Here is a 19,163-nt window from a genome sequence, read left to right as displayed (position 1 = left end):
ATTTAATTTTGAAAATAAGTTATTTAAAAAAAACATTAGAGTGTTTGACAACTATTTAAAATGACTTTTAAAATGATTTTTGAAATACTTTGAAAGTATATTTTAAACAATTTTTATCTTAAGATTTTAAATAAAAATGACACTTTTGAAAAATATTTTTTTTCTCTAATCAATCCAAAAGATATTTAATATTTTTTGAAAAAAAAAAAATCGAAACCACCACACAGAATGGGGGAAAAGGATTTTCTGAAAAAAAGAAAAAGAAAAAGAAAAGAAAAGCGAAAATGATGTCTCGAAATTTGGTAACAATTATGTTGCAGTCCAAACCAACAAATGGAGGAAGAGCATGTGAAAACAGAGGAAATCTGTACATCATGTCAGGGAAATCTTTAGCGTAGAATTGGGGCCCTGCATCAAAAATTCAATATTTCCCATTTCGTTATATATGTTTGTTTGGTCTTTTCAAGCAAAAGATGTATATCATTTTACAATCCCCGCCTAAAAACCAATCCACAAATACCACATTAATAGAAACCCATGGGCGGGGCCGACGGAGAGAAATGCCAAATACCCAAACAATCCACTTCTGTGGATGTTTCAATTTAGCCTGCAACTTTTTTTTTTTTTTTTTATTTAATTTACACACACACTTCAGAATATACAACATTTTTATAACATTATCCCCTTTCAACTAACAATTTTAGTCACAACTTAATTATTAGTTGTTGCGATTAAAGTTTCACATCCAATTCATATAAGAAGATAATCATAGGTGTATATACCGTTGTAGAGATATCTAGAGTTCCATATTCCCTAACACTAACATTTTCTAGCATACTATAAACTTAAGTAATCGATTCCACTCCTAAATTTTATCACAAAAGAAAAGAAGGGAAATTTGAACCTCCAACCTCAAGAGAAAAAATACATATCAATCATGGGAGATTCTTCGTTTTTTTTTTTTTTTTCCTTCTTCGAGCTTAATTAATGGCTATCTCTTGTTTTTGCACCTGACTTTGGTAGTTTTGTTCTCATGAAACCTCCTTTTTAACCTACTTCCTCCACCCTGGCAATCCTTTTGTCCTCAAACATTGTTCTACAAGTTTGGCTGGGTCTAAGATTGAGCCTATCAAAATTATGGGGCTTGTCTAATAACTACTACGTTATTCCTCAAAATTGAAAATTGGAAGGGCTAATGCTAATAGATTTAGGAGTTGAATTGAAACAAGTAGCTTGATTTAGGTACAGATTGTTGACCATCTAAGAGGCTTGCTGATTCTGAAACTTAATTAGTTTTTTCTTAACACGTTCTCCCTCTGTTTTCCTGTGTCTCAACTTCTTTGTTTGTCTCTCTCCAACTGGTCTCTTACGATCTTAATTAAAAGAAAAAAAAAAGTAAATAAAAGACCCCCAAACTCTTACCAATTCACACTCACAGAGTGAAACAATGGTTTTGAGTTAAATAGTAACACATACCCTCTAGTCTTCATTTGTAGTACATCATGCACCTTATATTCCTTGTTGTGGAGGTGCGATTAGAAAGAAGAAATCAATTCTTAATAAACTACCTAAACACAGGCCTTTCAAGTTTCAACCCTCACGTCTACAGAGAAAAATAAAGGAAAAAGCACAATTGAGACAGTAAGATCTAGAGCATCCAAAAAGCAGAGAACTCGTCTCTAGTGAACGCCTGATTTTACGTACCAAATCAAATACCATAAAAAGCAAGTATTACCGACCATTATATGCAACAGGATTACTGAACAAACATAAATTTATTATTCGCCTGAAAAAAAACATAGATTCAATAGGTACACCGTACAAAAGAAAAAAAAAGGCGATTTTTACTAGGTAGATAACCGGGGAACTCAAATTCCTTCGCTAAACTCATATTTATGATTCAAAATAGCCTTTCCTTTCCTGAACTACACTATAGAATCTAGCTTAGGAAAGGCCAAGATCAAGACAGTAAAAGCAAAACTAGTAGAGAAGTAGAAGTAGAACAGAGTAGAGAAAACTTATAGCTGGTTTCTAGTGCTTTACCACGAGAAATCCTTCTTCCAGTTTACTTCGTCGTCACTGAAATAAAACCCATCTTCCATAACCAACCAAGAGCATTTCCTGAGAGCACTACAGCGATAGATATCTCTTGGTACCTTGAATGCATCAAAACTCTTCCTTGTACGGTCCAATTTGACAGTGCATGAGAATTGAGAGGTTGTAGTAATCCAGAAGTTGGTCTTGACGGGCCAACTGAAATCATCATGCTCCTGGAGCGCACGCCCACCGATATCACTGTCTTTGGACGCACACCATATCACCAGAGGCAGTGAGGAGTTGTTTGTGAAGCCATTGATTACTCGGACTTCGTATTCTATGCCAAACAGTTGCTCTGCAGGTAACAATGACACGAAAACAGAGAAGAACGGGAAGAAAATGAGCATCAGAATGCTAATGAGAATCTTCATGATCATGAAAGAATGGAAAATTCAAATTTCTGGTGTAAATGATGGCAGTCTTGCTCGAGCTTTATATGGTCTCAAGCTAGTTGTTTTTTAAGAATGGTAATTCTAGACTAGTTACGTTCTCAATGATGAGAATGTACTAATTCAGTGAAATGCACTTTCACTATTCATTTCTTGTGTTAAATATGTAGACTATACGAAAAGAAATGGTTGTGAAAACTTAGATATCAAAACCGTATTTCTTTTCTTTTCTAGAGAGTAAACAAATCAAGTGAGGATTATATGCTCCTCCATTAATTTGACACATGTTCTATATATCGAACATCTGGAAGAGAAAAATATAGATGCACACCCACTAGCAGTGACGCGGCGCGTGATTTTTCAGAACTTTCTTTATTAAAATGATGAAAATCTTAATGATGGTGTATTCATGTTAGCCCCTGAAGAAAATGGCAGTGTAATTAATTATCACACCGTGGACTAATATATGCGATGTGAAAGAGCTTTATATAATAGCAACGCCAATAGTCCCGAAAGTACTTTACAATAACTATAAACTTCTATTAAAAGAAATACGAACCTATAATCATCGGAAAGTGTTAGTGCTCATGTAAACACTTTGAATTAAAAAAGTTGAATATAATTGGTTAGAAGCTCTTCGATAATGGTTTTATTTCTGATCATCCTGTAATCTTTTATCGAAATAGTTTTTAAAATTCAAGTCAATGAAAATTTTTAACTAAAAATCACTGTGAACTAGGCTCAGCCTCATTCGTCAACAAGGGTTAAGATAACAAAAAAGTAAGAGGGAATGAGTTCAAGTTTGGGTGACTCCCACCTAAAATTTCGACGTCTTATAAATTCTTAACAAATATAGTAGAGCCACACGGTTGTTCTATGAGATAGGAACACTCACAAATATATAATAATAATAATAATAAACTAAAATAATTAATTTTCAAAAAACTGATTTTTCTGTATTAAAAAATTGATTAAGGCTTTCAAAGTGTTTCAAAAGTGAGAGAAAAATACTTAGTAGCATCCCAAGCAGCACCTATTTTTATGCATCCTATTAAATTGTCTAATCATAATTTTTCAAGTGGCAAATTCTTCTTTTTAAGAAAAATATATATTTTAATCTTGTGCACCCAAGTATGGCAAAAATTGTGAAAATTTTAGACAAACTTGTTATGTTAGTTAACAAATTTAGTTTTATAAATCGAAAACTAAAAAAAATTCAGAATACCTGTAGGTCCACTGAAAGTATCTCCTTCGAAAATCTTCGTGCGCTCCGAGGACCTTTTCAAGTTGGAAAGCTGCGGTCAAAGCGTAAGGCGAAGTCTAAATCATTCCTCATTATACATACTACATAGTCTACTTTTACTCCAGATTTTTTCTTCCCAAATAAATAAATCCTCACTGTTCAGTGGTGCTTAGGTAGACAGTTATTGATCACTGTTCATACACGCAACTTTTACCATACCCTTTCCTAAACAAGGTTTCTGCCTCATAGGGGCACTGACACCGAATAGATCTCTCAACTCAAATCTTCATCCTACGTAACAAAAAGTTAAGGCGAAGAGAGGATCTGGTATAATAATTTTAAAAAGGAAAGAGAGATAGTGCCTTATCCACTCTAAGAACAAAATGGTGTCTGTCACGGTCCTATAGTGGCATCAGTCGTTAATATGCGAACAATAGTACTATCGTAAAAATGACGGTTCTAATTCTTCCATATTGGAATAATATCAGTCGCCTAAACATTATACTATATTGACGCCTCAATTTCTGTTCATTGGCAATGCAACACGTTCGAGAAATCCTATCATTTGTTTCTACTTTCTCTGAAGCTTTGCTACCGTCTACTCGTCTTATACTAATTCTAGTGCCTGAAAAAATGGACCATATAGCCAAATGCCATCAATGGTTTCAATACAGAAATAATTATCTCATTGAAAGTTTTAAGTATTTTAAAAAGAGATCAACATCAATGGGAAAATTTCTAATATCACCCTAATAAATGCTACTGATATAATAATATCTAATATCTTATTTTATGACGAACAATGAATGAATATAGTATGAAAAAATTTCTTAACTACCATACTAGATATTTTCTCTAACAATGATGAATGAACAAAGTTTCTAGAGAGAAAATTACCGAGATGAGTAGCAAAAAAAACCTTTCTAAACCCCTAGTTGGCACCAAAGAAAGGCTGTGCGGCAGTCTACTTCTCGGCCTCACCACTGAAGCACAAACCAAAATGGTTCATTAATCATTATAGGAAAGACTGATGGCAAGTGTGGTTCCACTAACTGGCATCCGGTTCCTCCTGCAACAGAACGATGGCACGGGCGGAACCATAAGTCACTGACACACGGGGCGTGGAGCTGGATTTTTGGGTCTGGAACGGAAAGGAGAAAAAGAAGACATTAATAATTTGAGAATATAATCTAAATTTCTTTTTATTTGAAGCTATGATTACAAAACCATGCATAAAAAGATTCCCCATCTCATTAAAAGAAGATAAATATGTTCTCGCAGTGCAAAAATGCCAAACTGAGCATAGCTAAACCTTAAGATACACCTTTGACTGAAAGGTCGTGAGATAAATCCAAAACATTTTTAACCCCCGTTTCAGTCCACGAAAATAAAAGCAACGTAGTAGTACAAGAAGTTAGTTATTTACATGTATGTTGACAACTATGAACAGTTCTATTCATTCGCACGTAAGCGATGCCATAAGGATAGTGTACCTCTGGATTTGAGACTACTTAGTCAACTCCGCCCTGGCTGCCCAGGCGATATATTTCATCTTCGAGGCCAGAAAAGTGACTCCGAATTTTGTTATGAAGTTCTCTGGAATCGACATGACTTTCTTCAAACAGTGAGAGGCCCTGGCGCATAAACTTTAATCCATTCTTTAGCAATTCCATTCCCTTACTGATTCCTTCAGGAAGCTTTCTTTTCCTGCTAGATGGTCCTTCATCGATCTCCATGCTCTTACATCTGTTGCCAGTTCCACATAATTTCAATGTCGTATTCAACATATCCTTTAACACAAGTCCTTCTTTCATAAGCAGTGCTAGCTCCTCAGAGCTCGGTGTTACTGTGAGGAGAGCCATTTCCTTCTCAAGAAATATTTTAAACTCTAACATAAATCCCTCTTCATTTACCTGTTTTCCTGATTCCAAATCATATGAAAGAGCTGCATTCTGCGGCACAAATCTCCACAGCTCATCACAAGAAGTACGTGCCGCAAAATATCCAAAAGCTGTTAGCCCCAAATGTATAAATGCCCAGTGACGCTCCTTAAATAACATGTGATATAACTCCCACACAGCACAGCTTTTTGCATTATCATCAGTTTCAGTCATTTTAATGTGTGCAAGCCCTGCCAGGAAAGGAGCCAAACCTGGTTTGCATTCATATAACAGAGCATCTGAGGCCGTTGGTCCTGAGATAAAAAGCTTTTCAAGCTCCAAGATGACTTCCTCCATCTCATTAGCTGCATAAAGGTGCTTCATGCACGAGATGATCCCCAATGTTTCAGATATTAGTTGTCTACAGACTCCCTTTGCTTGTTCAACGCCAGAGATTTTGTAGCTACGAAGAAGAGTAAGTAAGAACTTCAACGTTCTCACATCAATATCAGAGGTGCTTAACTTCCTGTAGGACATCATGCCATCCAAATAACACAATTATAAATGAGAGACTGAGAATTTGTAAAAACTTCATATTAGAACGCTAATAAAGAAAGTTTGCAAAAGATACGACATCAACTCCATTTGCAAACAGAAAAACAGATCACATGATCGCCTGCTAAAATGCTAAAGCACAAAACTACCTGTATTAATAAAATTTTAAGTCAAGAGGGGCTTTAAGGAGTGTAGAGAGTTTGAAAAGGTAGAGTCTCCTTAACAAGCTTAACAAGGCAACATATGAATACTTACATGGATTGTACTGTAGTAGATGCAGAAAATACTGGCAACCCAATAGTCACAGAGGAAGCCAACATTGAAGTCTCATTGAAATTACCAATGAAGCTCAAATAATCACGAATCATACTCTGAATAGCAATATTTTTCATCTTCTCAGAAAGTAAGTTCAAGGGAAAGCCTTCCAAGATCAAGGCAACCCATATCACAATCGACAGCTGAGATTTGTCTTGAATGAAAATAGACTCACAAATCTCGTTTAGTTTAGTATGTGCACCATATGTCAGTAGCATAGTTATAGACCTAGCCATTTTTCTCAAAGCAGAACTGTAAACGAGAACTGGCTCTGATGATGCCAACAACTTCATTATAGAAAAAAGATTAGAGATGACACCATTCACCAGGCCATTATCAGCATAGCGCAACATAAAGCACCAAAGTTCCATAACAATGTCCCAGCAAAGAAAATGAGGATGCAAGAGATTGTCGAGCAAGAAGGATTGCAATTCTAGCCAAGCATAAGTCTTGGAGACTGCAACCATGAAAGTCTTCAATGCATGCAAAAGAGAAGATAATAGAGGAAACCACTTTAGCTCTGTAGTTTTGCCTGAGAAATATAAGAAAGGAACTTGCAGGAGAAGAACTGATGCATATACATCTTCTTGAACTAAAACGTCCAAAAGCCAATTGAGTTTTGTGGTGATCAGAAGTTTTGCATCATCACTGAGATCAAAAGAATGCCTCATCAAATTAAGTAGAAAATTAATGCGACCAAGCAATAGGGTTTTGGCATCATTCATGCCCTCACAATTAGTGTTAAAAATTCCATTCACTGAATCTATCTTAAAACAAGCGCTAGGATCTCCATCTGGAAAAGAACACCTTTTGGTAGTGAATAACAAATCCATTATCTCATGTTTCAGGTCTTGTTTTAGATCAGTGGAATTTAGTATACACTTGACTAAGTCCGAGCACGGTTGCTCCAAAAGTTCAGTGATCGCTTCAGTCACAGTTTCCAGTAACTTTTCATTGCTTAGCCAAACTTTATATGTGGAGATCACAAGGACACAGAGAATAATCTCCTTACGTACTAGATAAGCTTGGGAAGGACAAAGGCATGATATTTTCACAGCATTAATCAGAAAAAATTTGACTGGAAGAAATATCCGTCTGGCATCAGTTGCAGAGACAGCTTCTTTCATTACAGAAGGCCAAGTCGCTGATGCACATTGCAGAGGCTTGATGACAAGTGAAACTAGATTTAGAATAATGGCTGCTATGTTCAACTTTGATGATAACACCACTTTTCCATGTTGAAGCAAGGTAAACACTCCTTTCCATGACACATTAAGAATGGTCACCAATCCTCCACCACCTTTGGCTGCAATGGTGCCCAATTCACATAACTTCTCAATTATACGCTTGTGTACGTTTATGACATGGTTAACAGAACTGCTGGTTTTATCAAATTCTTCACCAGAGGACTCCCAATCTAGGCTTTGTGAGTGAAACTCGGAAAATTTTATTGTCGCATCAATGACCATCTGAACAGCTTTCAATATTTCTGAGCCAAATTCACGAATACTCTGCTTAAAGAAACCAAAAAGTTGTCATGATGTCAAATGAAGTACAAACAACAAATAGTTTTTCAAGACGGATCACGCCTGTTTCGAGCAATACTGTCACAAAGAGAGAATAGACTAGGAAATTTAAGAAATATGAGGGAAAGAGTAAGGATTAAAGTTTGCACTCCTCAAGGAAAGTATTTCTAAAAAAAGATTGTCAAGGAGAAGGGTCTACATGCAAACACGAAAAATTTCAAGCAATTAATATTCCATTTTATACACATAAGACTAAAGATGACGAGCAAAAGAAACTTCAAGATACGAAACCATAGAATGGTTAAGATAGCCAACACTAACACTTAATCCAGGTTTAGTTTCAAAAATTAAACCGAGGAAATAAATGTACCGTGGAGTTCTATTAAATTGTTCTCAATACCCGATAATTAGGGTTGGCAATGGGGCCAGGGCGGGGCGGGGGGGCATCCCCCGTCCCCGGCCCCGTAGGGGAAATTGTCCCCCATCCCCGCCCCGCGGGGACGGGGGCGGGGATTCCCCATCGGGGAAACAGGGTCCCTGCAGGGCCCCATTCATGGCAGACTTCAACGGAGGGGAGGTATGAGCAAGCGAGAGCGAGAGCGAGACCGAGAGAGATGAGCAAGCGAGAGCGAGACCAAGATCGAGAGAGATGAGCGAGAGCGAGACGGGAGGGATGAGCGAGAGCGCGAGGGAAGGCGGGAGCACGAGCGAGAGCGATGCAGAGACCGAGAGCGAGAGCGATGCAAAGAGCGAGAGGAGAGGGATGTTTTGTTGCAGATTGCAGAGAGCGAGAAGGGACTGGAGAGGGGATAAATATATATATATAAATTCGGGGTCGGGGCGGGGATACTGTCCCCATCCCCGCCCCGTCCCCGGACGGGGCCCCGAATAAATTCCCCGGTTTGACCCCATCCCTGGTCAAATCGGGGAATCCCCGCCCCGTCGGCTTTTTTTGCCAACCCTACCAATAATAGGTGAATTGCTATGTTTGGCAAGAATCTCCAAACTGGTTTAGTTAAATCACCTAATCAAACTAAAGGCCGGTAAACTCAATACTATAGCTTGAAATTACTAATAAAACCAAGAAAGTTAACTTGATGCCAACTAATCTTTTCTTATTTGGATTTTGGAAATTCTATAATTTAGTCATGCATGATAAAAATAATAATAATAGATATATGAACTACTACCTCTGTGTATATTCTTTTTCTAGTGAATTGAGACTTAAGCATCTTAGAGAACCACATTCCAAAAGCCAGCTATTGAAGTGAGAGAGCCAAGTCACTTAAGTACTGTTGAAAATAGGGCTATTAACCTAGGGGCATTTATGTAATTGTGTAAGACCCCTAGGGTTTCCTACTGTCTATTTATACAGTGTGTCCCTGTGTATTCAGTGTATCAGATTTAAAGAATAAGAAAAGTCTTTATATCGTGATTTTTCTTCCTGTACTAGGGTTTCCACGTAACCTTGTTGTTCTTCTCTTCCCTATTCTTTATTTTTTAACATAGTATCAGAGCGCAGTAACGAAACCCTAGCCGTTATGGAAGAGAATCAACCCCAATCTTCTTCTGTTGATGGGTCTTCGAGTTTTGACATGAAAACGGCGATCCGAGCAGCTGTAAAAGAATGTTTTCAGGATGCTCTACCGGAGTTAATTTCTACTGTCCAGTTGCATTCATCGGAAAGTCGCCATCAGCCGATCGGGTCTCTCCACGCAGAAACGAGCCGAACTCGGGAATCGCAAGTGGATCGTTCGACTGCGATTGGAGAAGGCCGAGAAGAGCAAACGAACAACGGTCTGAGAAGAATCAACCAGCGAGTGGAGTATCCGGTCACGATCGAAGCTGGAGCTGATCGCAAAGAATAGACGACCTACGATCGAAGCCATCACGATCAGGGCAGGATCGGCAGCCTCAGACGCGAAGAACAGATGACCTTCGATCGGAGCCATCACAATCAGGGCAGAATCGGCAGCATCGGACGCGAGGAGCAGGTTTATCAATCTGATCTGAACAGAGTTGGTACCGATCTAGAGCAAATCGGGTCGTTTCGGGTTGAACCAGGACAGACCAGCGATGGGCAGACCCATACCCATTTTTTTTATTTCAGCTCCAACCCGAGGGTCTTTGCTCAACTCGATAGTTCTTCCACAACCCAATTTTTTGCGCCAGTCGATCCTATTTCAACCAATCCTTCTTCCTTCACAGCCCGACTCAATGGTCCTTCCACGTTCAACAGCCGAGGTCTTGAACAGCCCAAGCGACCAGAACCTGTTCCAACCACATGTAGTTCAACTCGTTACCCAGACGATGTGAGACAACGGTTGACTTACCTACAACAGCAGATTTCTGATTTGGATACGATATTCGGTGCAAATCCTCAACCGGTTTATTCAGAAAATTTGGTAAACTCATTACCTATAGTGACTAATGTTTCCTACTTATCTGGTTCGATGGGTAATTCTGCAGGATTTATCGTAAGGGAAAAATTAAATGGCCAGAACTATTTCTCCTAGTCCCAATCAATCCGGATGGCCTTGGAAGGGCGTCATAAGTTTGGATATTTGACAGGGGAAATTCCAAAGTCGGCCCCAAGTGATCCACAAGAACGAATTTGGAAAGAAGAAGATTCGTTGTTACGGTCTGTTTTGGTGAATAGTATGGAACCCCAGATAGGAAGACCACTACTATATGCTGCAACAACCAAGGATATCTGGGAGACAGCGCAAGATCTATATTCCAAAAGACAGAATGTCTCTCGGCTATATACACTCCACAAATAGGTCCATGAATGCAAACAAGGGTCCATGGATGTTACTTCTTATTTTAACAAACCGTTAATGCTATGGCAGGAGATGGACTTGTGTAGAGAGATTGTCTGGAATTGTCCACAGGATGGGGCCAATATTTGAAGATTGAAGAAGTAGATCGTGTTTATGTGTTTTTGGCAGGATTAAACCCAAAGTTTGATGGTGTCCGTAGTCGGATATTGGGTCAGCGCCCGACTCCTTCAATTAGAGAAGTCTGTTCTGAAATACGACTGGAAAAGGATCGATCATGTGCCATGAATAATATCATTTCTACTACTGATACAGCCGCCTTCATCGCTAAGCCGTCCGGTACTGATGGTGATAAAAAACCTCCACCCGTTTGTGAACATTGTAAGAAGCTTTGGCATACAAAGAACCAATGTTGGAAATTACACGGGAAGCCCCCAAATAGCAGGTGACGACAGTCTCATGACAAATCTAATACTAGTCGTGCCCTGGTAAGTGATTCAATAGATAAACAAACTCATAAGCAATCTTCTGGTGACAGTAAACACAGCTTAAGTACGGTTGGGGTGAGTGCAATTGCACAGTCAGGTAATTTCCCTTCTTTTGGCCTGATTAGTATAAATGGTAAAAAACCATAGATTGTGGATTCAGGGGCTACTGATCACCTTACAAGTTCCTCAGAGTTATTTATGTCATATAATCCAAGTGCTGGTAATGAGCGTATTCGAATTGCAGACGAGTCTTTTGCTCCTGTTGCAGGAAAGGGCAATATCTATCCGTTTAATGGTTTAATCCTACGTGATACCTTACATGTGCCTAAAATATCGTATAATTTGTTATCTGTCAGTAAAATAACAAGAGATTTGAAGTGTAAGGCGATTTTCTCACCAGATTCCATTTTGTTTCAGGATCTGAAATCGGGGATGACTATTGGCACTGTCCGGCACGATAAGGGACTATACTTTCTTTCTGACGAAGCTTCCTCTAGGAATAATCACTAATCTGGGTTTATGTCTTTAAATTTCTCTGTTTCTGAAAATGATGTTATGTTATGGCATTTTCGCTTAAGACATCCAAATTTTCAATATATGAAGTATTTATTTCCTCATTTATTTCGCAATGCTAGTACTTCTTCTTTTAATTGTGATGTGTGTATTCGTGCCAAGCAACATCGTGTTTCTTTCCGTTCTCAGCCTTACAAACCCTCAAGTTCGTTTTCTCTTGTTCAGTGATGTATGGGGTCCCTCACTGGTTACTACTTCCACTGGAAAACGGTGGTTTATCACATTTATAGATGATCACACCCGTCTCACCTGGATTTTCCTTCTTATTGATAAATCTGAAGTGTCCTCTGTTTTTCAATAGTTTTACACAACTATCGAAACTCAATTTAAAACAAAGATTGGGATTTTAAGAAGTGATAATGGGTGAGAATTCTTTAATGCCTCCTTCAGAGAGTTTCTTGTTTCTAAGGGTATTATCCACCAAAGCTCGTGTGCTTACACTCCGCAACAAAATGGAGTAGCTGAACGTAAAAATCGGCATCTGGTTGAAGTAGCCTGGTCTCTTATGTTATTCGCCACTCTTCCGTCGTACCTCTAGGGAGATGCAGTTCTCACTACTGCTCACCTCATTATTCGGATGCCTTCTCGTATTCTTAATCTTCATACTCCTTTAGAATTGTTTAAAGAGTCCTTTCCTACTACTCGTTTGATTTCTGATGTTTCTCTTCAGGTTTTTGGTTGTGTTGCTTTTGTTCACTCCCATGGTCCAAACCGCACGAAATTTACTCCTCGTGCTCAGAAGTGTGTCTTTGTTGGATATCCACTTCATCAATGTGGATATAAGTGCTATCACCCGTCATCTCGAAAATACTATATCTCCATGGATGTTACCTTTCTCGAGGATCTCTGTTAGTCATCTTCAGGGGAAGAACATAAATGAAGAGACTAACTGATCATCTTATGCTATTCCTTTAGAGTCAGCGTCCATTCAAACCTTGTCTAACCCTAGTCCTGAGCATGATAGTCTGGTCCTTCCTACCAATCAAGTCCATTGGAAAACTTACATTGTATTCTACTAGTCATCTTATGTTATTCCTTTAGAGTCAGCGTCCATTCAAATCTTGTCTAACCCTAGTCCTGAGCATGATAGTCTGGTCCTTCCTATCAATCAAGTTCCTTGGAAAACTTACTACAGGAAGAATCTCAGGAAGGAAGCAACGTCGCCTGTTGAACCAGAACTGCTGGCTCCAGTGCAGGAGTCAGACCCGCCATCAGGTCCAGGTACGTATATTCCTAATGATGTTGATATATGTATGGAGACTGATGAAGGCAGGCAAGACAAGGGGGAAGGAAGCAGTAATACTAAAAGAGTGATAGAAGGGGAAACTGCAGAGGATGAAATGATTGAAGCTGCAAAGGATGAAATGATCCTTGCTAATGATGTGGAAGATACTACTGAAGTTTCTGATACACAGATAGTCAATCAGGGTGAAGAGCCTAGAGAGGTGAAAGAACGTGATGCATCACTTGATCTTCCTATAGCCCTGAGGAAAGGTACTCGTTCATGTACTAAATACCCTATGCATAGTTACATGACGTATAGTAATCTGACATCCGAGTTCAAGGCATTTACTACTAGCTTGGACACTGAGGTGGTTCCAGATAACATAAGTGTTGTAATGAAAAAAACCAGAATGGCGGCCTGCTGTTATGGAAGAAATAAGAGCTCTGGAAAAGAATAGAACTTGGGAACTGGTGACTTTGCCTGAAGGGCACAAGACAATTGGATGTAAATGGGTATTCACTATAAAGTACAAGTCAGATAGGACGATTGACCGGTACAAGGCTAGACTTGTTGCAAGAGGTTTTACTCAAACCTATGGAGTAGATTATTCTGAAACTTTTACACCTGTGGCTAAACTTAACACGATCTGAGTGCTTTTGTCAGTTGCTGTGAATAAAGATTGGCATCTACACCAACTTGATGTTAAAAATGCGTTTTTTAATGGGGAACTTGAGGAGGAAGTCTATATGAGTCCCCCTCCCGAGTTCGAGAGTCAATTCAAAAATAAGGTGTGTAGATTGATGAAGTCACTATACGGATTGAAAAAGTCTCCAAGGGCCTAGTTTGACAAGTTCACAACGTTTGTGAAAGCACAGGGGTATGTTCAAGGGCATTCCGATCACACTCTTTTTATAAAAAGATCAACATCAGGGAAGATAGTTGTTCTTATTGTCTACGTTGATGACATTGTTTTATCTGGGGATGATGATGTAGAGGTCATAAGACTAAAAACAGAGATGGCCAGAGAGTTTGAAATTAAAGCCCTCGGGAAGCTAAGATACTTTCTGGGAATGGAAGTGACTCGCTCAAAAGAGGATAGATCAGTTTCTCAACAAAAATATACTCTGGACTTGCTAAAAGAAACAGGTATGACTGGGTGTAAACCTATTGACACACCAATAGAATACAATGCGAAACTCGGTGATAAGAATGATAGAATTTTTGTTAATAAAGAAAGGTATCAACGGTTAGTTGGGAAGTTGATATACTTGTCTCACACAAGACCAGATATTTCTTATGCAATAAATGTTGTGAGTCAGTTTATGCAAGCTCCTTGTGAGGATCATATGATAGCAATTGAACGTATTCTTCGGTATCTGAAAGGAACTCCTGGTAAAGGCCTAATGTTCAAGAAAACCGATAAACGATCTGTTGAAGCTTACACTGATTCTGACTAGGCAGGGTCTGTTGTTGATAGAAAATCTATGTATGGGTATTGTACGTTTGTCTGGGGAAATCTAGTCACCTGGAGAAGTAAAAAACAAGGAGTTGTTGCTAGAAGTAATGCTGAGGCTGAGTATCGGGCCACGAGTCTAGGGATTTGTGAGGAAATCTAGTTGAAGAAAGTTTTATCAGATCTCCAGCAAGATAATGAGCTTCCAATGAAATTGTTTTGACATAATAAAGCTATCATCAGTATTGCAAACAACCCAATTCAACATGACAGAACTAAACACGTAGAGATAGACAGACACTACATTAAGGAGAGATTGGACAGTGAAAACATATGCATCCCTTATATTCCTTCAAACTAACAAGTTGCTGATGTACTTACAAAAGGGTTACTGAGACAAAATTTTAATTATTGTGTAAGCAAGTTGGGCCTTGTCGATATCTATGCTCCAACTTGAGGGAGAGTGTTGAAAATAGGGCTATTAACCTAGGGGCATTTACGTAATTGTGTAAGACCCCGAGGGTTTCCTATTGTCTATTTATACAGTGTGTCCATGTGTATTCAGTGTATCAGATTTAAAGAATAAGAAAAGTCTTTATATCGTGGTTTTTCTCCCTGTACTAGGGTTTCCACGTAACCTTGTTGTCCTTCTCTTCCCTATTCTTTATTTTTTAACAAGTACCATATTAGTCATCTCATTCTAACTGTTGTGGGATAAAGGTAGCCCATACTACCTTGGTTCCTAACATAATCATAGTAAGGATAATATGAGGAAGAGCAATTTACTCCAACATTGAATATATCCATTTTTATAGCATCAAATCTCATAAGAGATTAAAATGATTACAGAGAAAAGAAAAAAATAAGTAACAGAAACAAGAATCCTAGAAGAGTTACTGCGTCTTCCTAGATTTCAACAAAAGATAACGTGAGTTAATAACACATCTAGCCTCTTCGTCGTTAATCATTTATCTAAGCAGTAGTATTGAGGCCATTAGCCTCAAATTTGATTATGTGACTTTATCAAAGCAGTTTGAAGATGCTTGTACAATATTTTCTTGCCAACCACAGCAATTCCTGGATGTTGACGGTATTGTTTCTCTCAAATTGACCTCCAAAGTACAATTTTTACCTGAGTTTGATATTAAAAAGGAAACGGAAATAAAGAAAATCTGGGAGAGCTAACCATTCAAGAGGCATTTGGGGTGATGAGCTAGTTATTATAGTCTTAGGTTATTATAGTTGGGTTATGATGGTTTGTGTTTAGGGTGTAGATTATTTTAGTTTAGGTTATAATAGTATGTATTGAAGTGTAAACTATTTTAATTTGAGAAGGAAGTAGTAAACACTGCAGCAAATAATAAAAAAATGATGAATGTAAAATAATAAAAACCGTAACACTGTAGTAAATAGTAAATACCATAACAAATGAGGGTTTTGAAATAGTGTTGACAGTAGTTAATTAGAGGTTTTGAAATAGTTTTTACTATAGCAAGAGGTGGTTATTATATTTTGATGATAACTCTAGCCCCAAACGCCCCCTCAATTTCTTACCACGAATCAATACAACATGCAAGCAGTTAGTACCTGAATTTCTGATACTGATTCAATCATTAAATTCAACTGTTCCAAGGTAAAATTCTCAACGGAATTCATCAACGCCTTGTCTTCAGAAGGAGGACATTTTGCCAGAGCTGAAAAGCTAGCAGCAGAAAATTTCAATGCATCCAAAAGAAGCTGCAGAAAGAAATTTAAATGAGTACAAGCTAGAGACTAATTTAAACCTTATAATTAAGAAAACAACAATTCCCACCCTAACAAGAAAGGTCTCGAAAATAAAACTATTTATACTTATGCCAGCACAAATGTGTAAGGATAAAACATAAAAGAAGCAACCCAGCCACAAGAAGACAGGCAGAGCACCATGGCAATGGCACAATGCGTCGAGGAGAAAGAAATTTATTGGTCCCAGTGAGGGCTCACACGAGTACTTTGGTGATAATATAGGAAACTTCATATTCTATGATCCAAAAAGTTAACACAAAAATAGTCTTGATATAATCTACATAGCTAGTTATAAGTTTTACAATTGGTACAGACGTTCATGCTGGTTATTCAAGAAAGAAATAATGGATGTGATGCCTATCAATTTTCGTGATTGCACATCACACAAAGGACTCAGGGGATCTTTTACATCTGTATGTTAGTTTTTGAAAATAATAATAATAATAATAATAATCTTAAAATAGTGTCCCTTTGGGGACATCCGATAAAATTGGAATAATCTTAAAAGAGTGATCTGTTTCAAAAATATTCCAAATTTAGGGGAAGAGATAGTTTTAGGTGAGTAGTTTGCGGATAAAGAGATGTTTGTCCAAAAGAAAGTATTAGTCATGTCGTGGAGTAGAGCTATGAATAAATCCTGTTGACAATTTTAGAACTACGTGATTTTTCAAATCTGCATTGCAAAAATCCCTGACTAAATATCATGGTCTGAAACAAAATTGCATCTAAGTTGATGGAAGAACGATTAGGGGTATTTGTGCACATGCGCATTCATTACAAATCTACTTCACGGACAGTAAGATGTACATTAACTAATATTTGTCACCTGAAAGAACAGGTTCGAATGCTCCTCTTCCTGTGACTCCTGGATTGACATAAGCGTCATCTTTAGATGCTTTCTACACCAGATACTTGCCTAAAGAAAAACACATGATATTAGATATTATCTTAAGGTTATCAATTCGTACATTTACTTGCCAGCTGTGAGAAAAATGCTGTGTGGAGAACTAACAAAAAATTTTACCTTGACTCCGAGTGTGAGAAACTGAGGTAGACAGTCAGCTATGTCCTTCTCCACTCGTTTTACAGCCACGAGTAAAATAGTTCTATTCAAAAGGCATTGCGTCACATCCAAACAGGTGAAATTTTCCCAAAATATCAAGCTCTCCGTCAAGGTATACAAACATTTACTCAGAATATTAATATTTAAAGAATTTTTTTTTATGACTGTTCTTATCTAATCAGGACTCAGTAGTAATAAAATCAAGAATAAACAGATCAAAAAAATTGCGCCAAAACTTTAATTAGCTGCTAATTACGTGCAGATCTGAAAGGAAAATGACATGCCAATACCTCCTATTCACATCCTGTTAAAAGTACGCGACAACGAGAATCGCCAAAGAAAAACAAAAAACATTAGAAATGAAAAGAATCGCGAGCGGATACTACAAGACTTTCGACTAATGCAATCAAGTCTGATTTACTTGATAACTCGAAATCCTCCAGTTTATTGAGCAACTGAACACGACTCTCAACGACCTGCAAAATGCAATTGCACGTCAATCAGCCACTGGAAGGAAGTAGCGGAAATTCAACAATATTCAAGAGAATGCTAAAATAATTCGTCCAGAAGAAAATGAAGAAACAAGCTGCAAATTTCCGAATAATTGAGGATACCTATAAATTCTTGTGGATTCAACCACAATTTGCAAGTAGTAACGAACAATTGAAACATAATCGCAACTGAAACCTAGCTAACAAGATAAAATTCGACTAAAAACCGTCTTTCGAAAACCAGAAGAAAGAAACTCCAAAACGAGATGCAATGCATTCAAATGGCGCTTACATCTGAAGACGAAATGGCATCGAGAATGCTCTGCAAATCGCCGCTTGATCTACTTCCGTCCATGGCTTCCCTTGCTCTTTCTCGCGCGCGTAATCCTCCTGTTTGTGTATTTGAAGCTTTCCCGCCTTTATGACGCGTAAAAACTAAGCCAGGGAGTTGTATTTTATATGACCTTCTACTTTTCGTTATTTTCATTTTTACCCCAGACTTATGTTCTTTTATATGGGCCGCCCCAACAACCCAAACGATGTTTCTTTCTGGTATAGCCGTGACTTTTTCTTTGAGGTTACGGCTAGTTGCAAACCTAATTTTTTTGAGATATAGCATTAACTAAAAAAAATTATAAATGTGATCAAATTTGAGTCCAGTTCATACAAAAAGACTAAACAGCCAATCGAAATCTAATAAGCCCAAACCCAAATTGATTCCACGATCAAATTGCACTTCCAATAGACAACGATTCGGATTCTACGATCCACGATCAAAATCGATCAGATTCACCTTTCCAAAACTGTTTGATGATTCGACTTTCATCCATCGATGATTTGCATTCATCCAGCTCTCATCGTCAATTTGCCATTCAGTGATAGATAGCTTCCATCTTCATTTAGTTTCTCCTCTTTTTTTTTTTTTCGAAAAAAACCCTAACCCCATTGATCTTCTTCAAACGGCAATCTTCATTTATAACATTTGTCAAAACCCTAACATCTGTCAATCGAAAAAACCCTAACGTCTCCGTTTAACATCCATCATCAACGATGATGTTCTTCAAGGATATTTTTCAAGCGCACTCATCGTTCATCGTTCGCCAACCACTTATGGTTTTGTGAGCCATGGCGTGTAATCCTGCTTATTATTTCTTCTCTCTGCTTTGTAGATTTAAAAGTGTAGCATAAGATTATTGAACTTGTTTCTTTTCTCTGCTTATTATTTCAGTTTGATTATTTGTAGTTTTTTATGCATAGGTTGACTGGGGTTTATAAGTGATAGAAATCTACTTCAATTGGC

The 19,163-nt window shown here is 37.9% G+C and overlaps 2 protein-coding genes across 5 annotated transcripts; both read right to left on the bottom strand.

The window, feature by feature from the left end:
- Positions 1-1,760: 1,760 nt before the first annotated feature.
- On the bottom strand, positions 1,761-18,272 carry LOC120069810. Of its 4 annotated transcripts, none has more exons than XM_039021629.1 (10): positions 18,156-18,272; positions 17,756-17,848; positions 17,334-17,468; positions 17,136-17,225; positions 16,112-16,261; positions 6,420-7,993; positions 5,223-6,135; positions 4,627-4,870; positions 3,712-3,781; positions 1,761-2,392 (listed from the first exon to the last, which is right to left on the bottom strand). In XM_039021629.1, exons 1-7 carry the CDS (start codon positions 18,216-18,218, stop codon positions 5,241-5,243), a joined length of 3,000 nt encoding a protein of 999 aa, XP_038877557.1. In that variant the 5' UTR covers positions 18,219-18,272; the 3' UTR covers positions 1,761-2,392; positions 3,712-3,781; positions 4,627-4,870; positions 5,223-5,240. The 4 variants fall into 4 exon arrangements, with proteins under 4 accessions (XP_038877557.1, XP_038877564.1, XP_038877570.1 ...); XM_039021636.1 differs by having other exon boundaries at positions 6,420-7,990; XM_039021642.1 differs by having other exon boundaries at positions 17,334-17,415; positions 18,156-18,199.
- LOC120069106 (S-protein homolog 6-like) lies at positions 2,040-2,468 on the bottom strand. The gene has a single exon (XM_039020791.1). The coding sequence runs from the start codon at positions 2,466-2,468 to the stop codon at positions 2,040-2,042; it is 429 nt and encodes a 142-aa protein (XP_038876719.1).
- Positions 18,273-19,163: the final 891 nt, after the last annotated feature.

The sequence above is a fragment of the Benincasa hispida genome, chromosome 1 (assembly GCF_009727055.1).
Source record: "Benincasa hispida cultivar B227 chromosome 1, ASM972705v1, whole genome shotgun sequence".
Lineage (NCBI taxonomy): Eukaryota > Viridiplantae > Streptophyta > Magnoliopsida > Cucurbitales > Cucurbitaceae > Benincasa > Benincasa hispida.
This window is presented reverse-complemented; position numbering and strand designations above follow the sequence as displayed.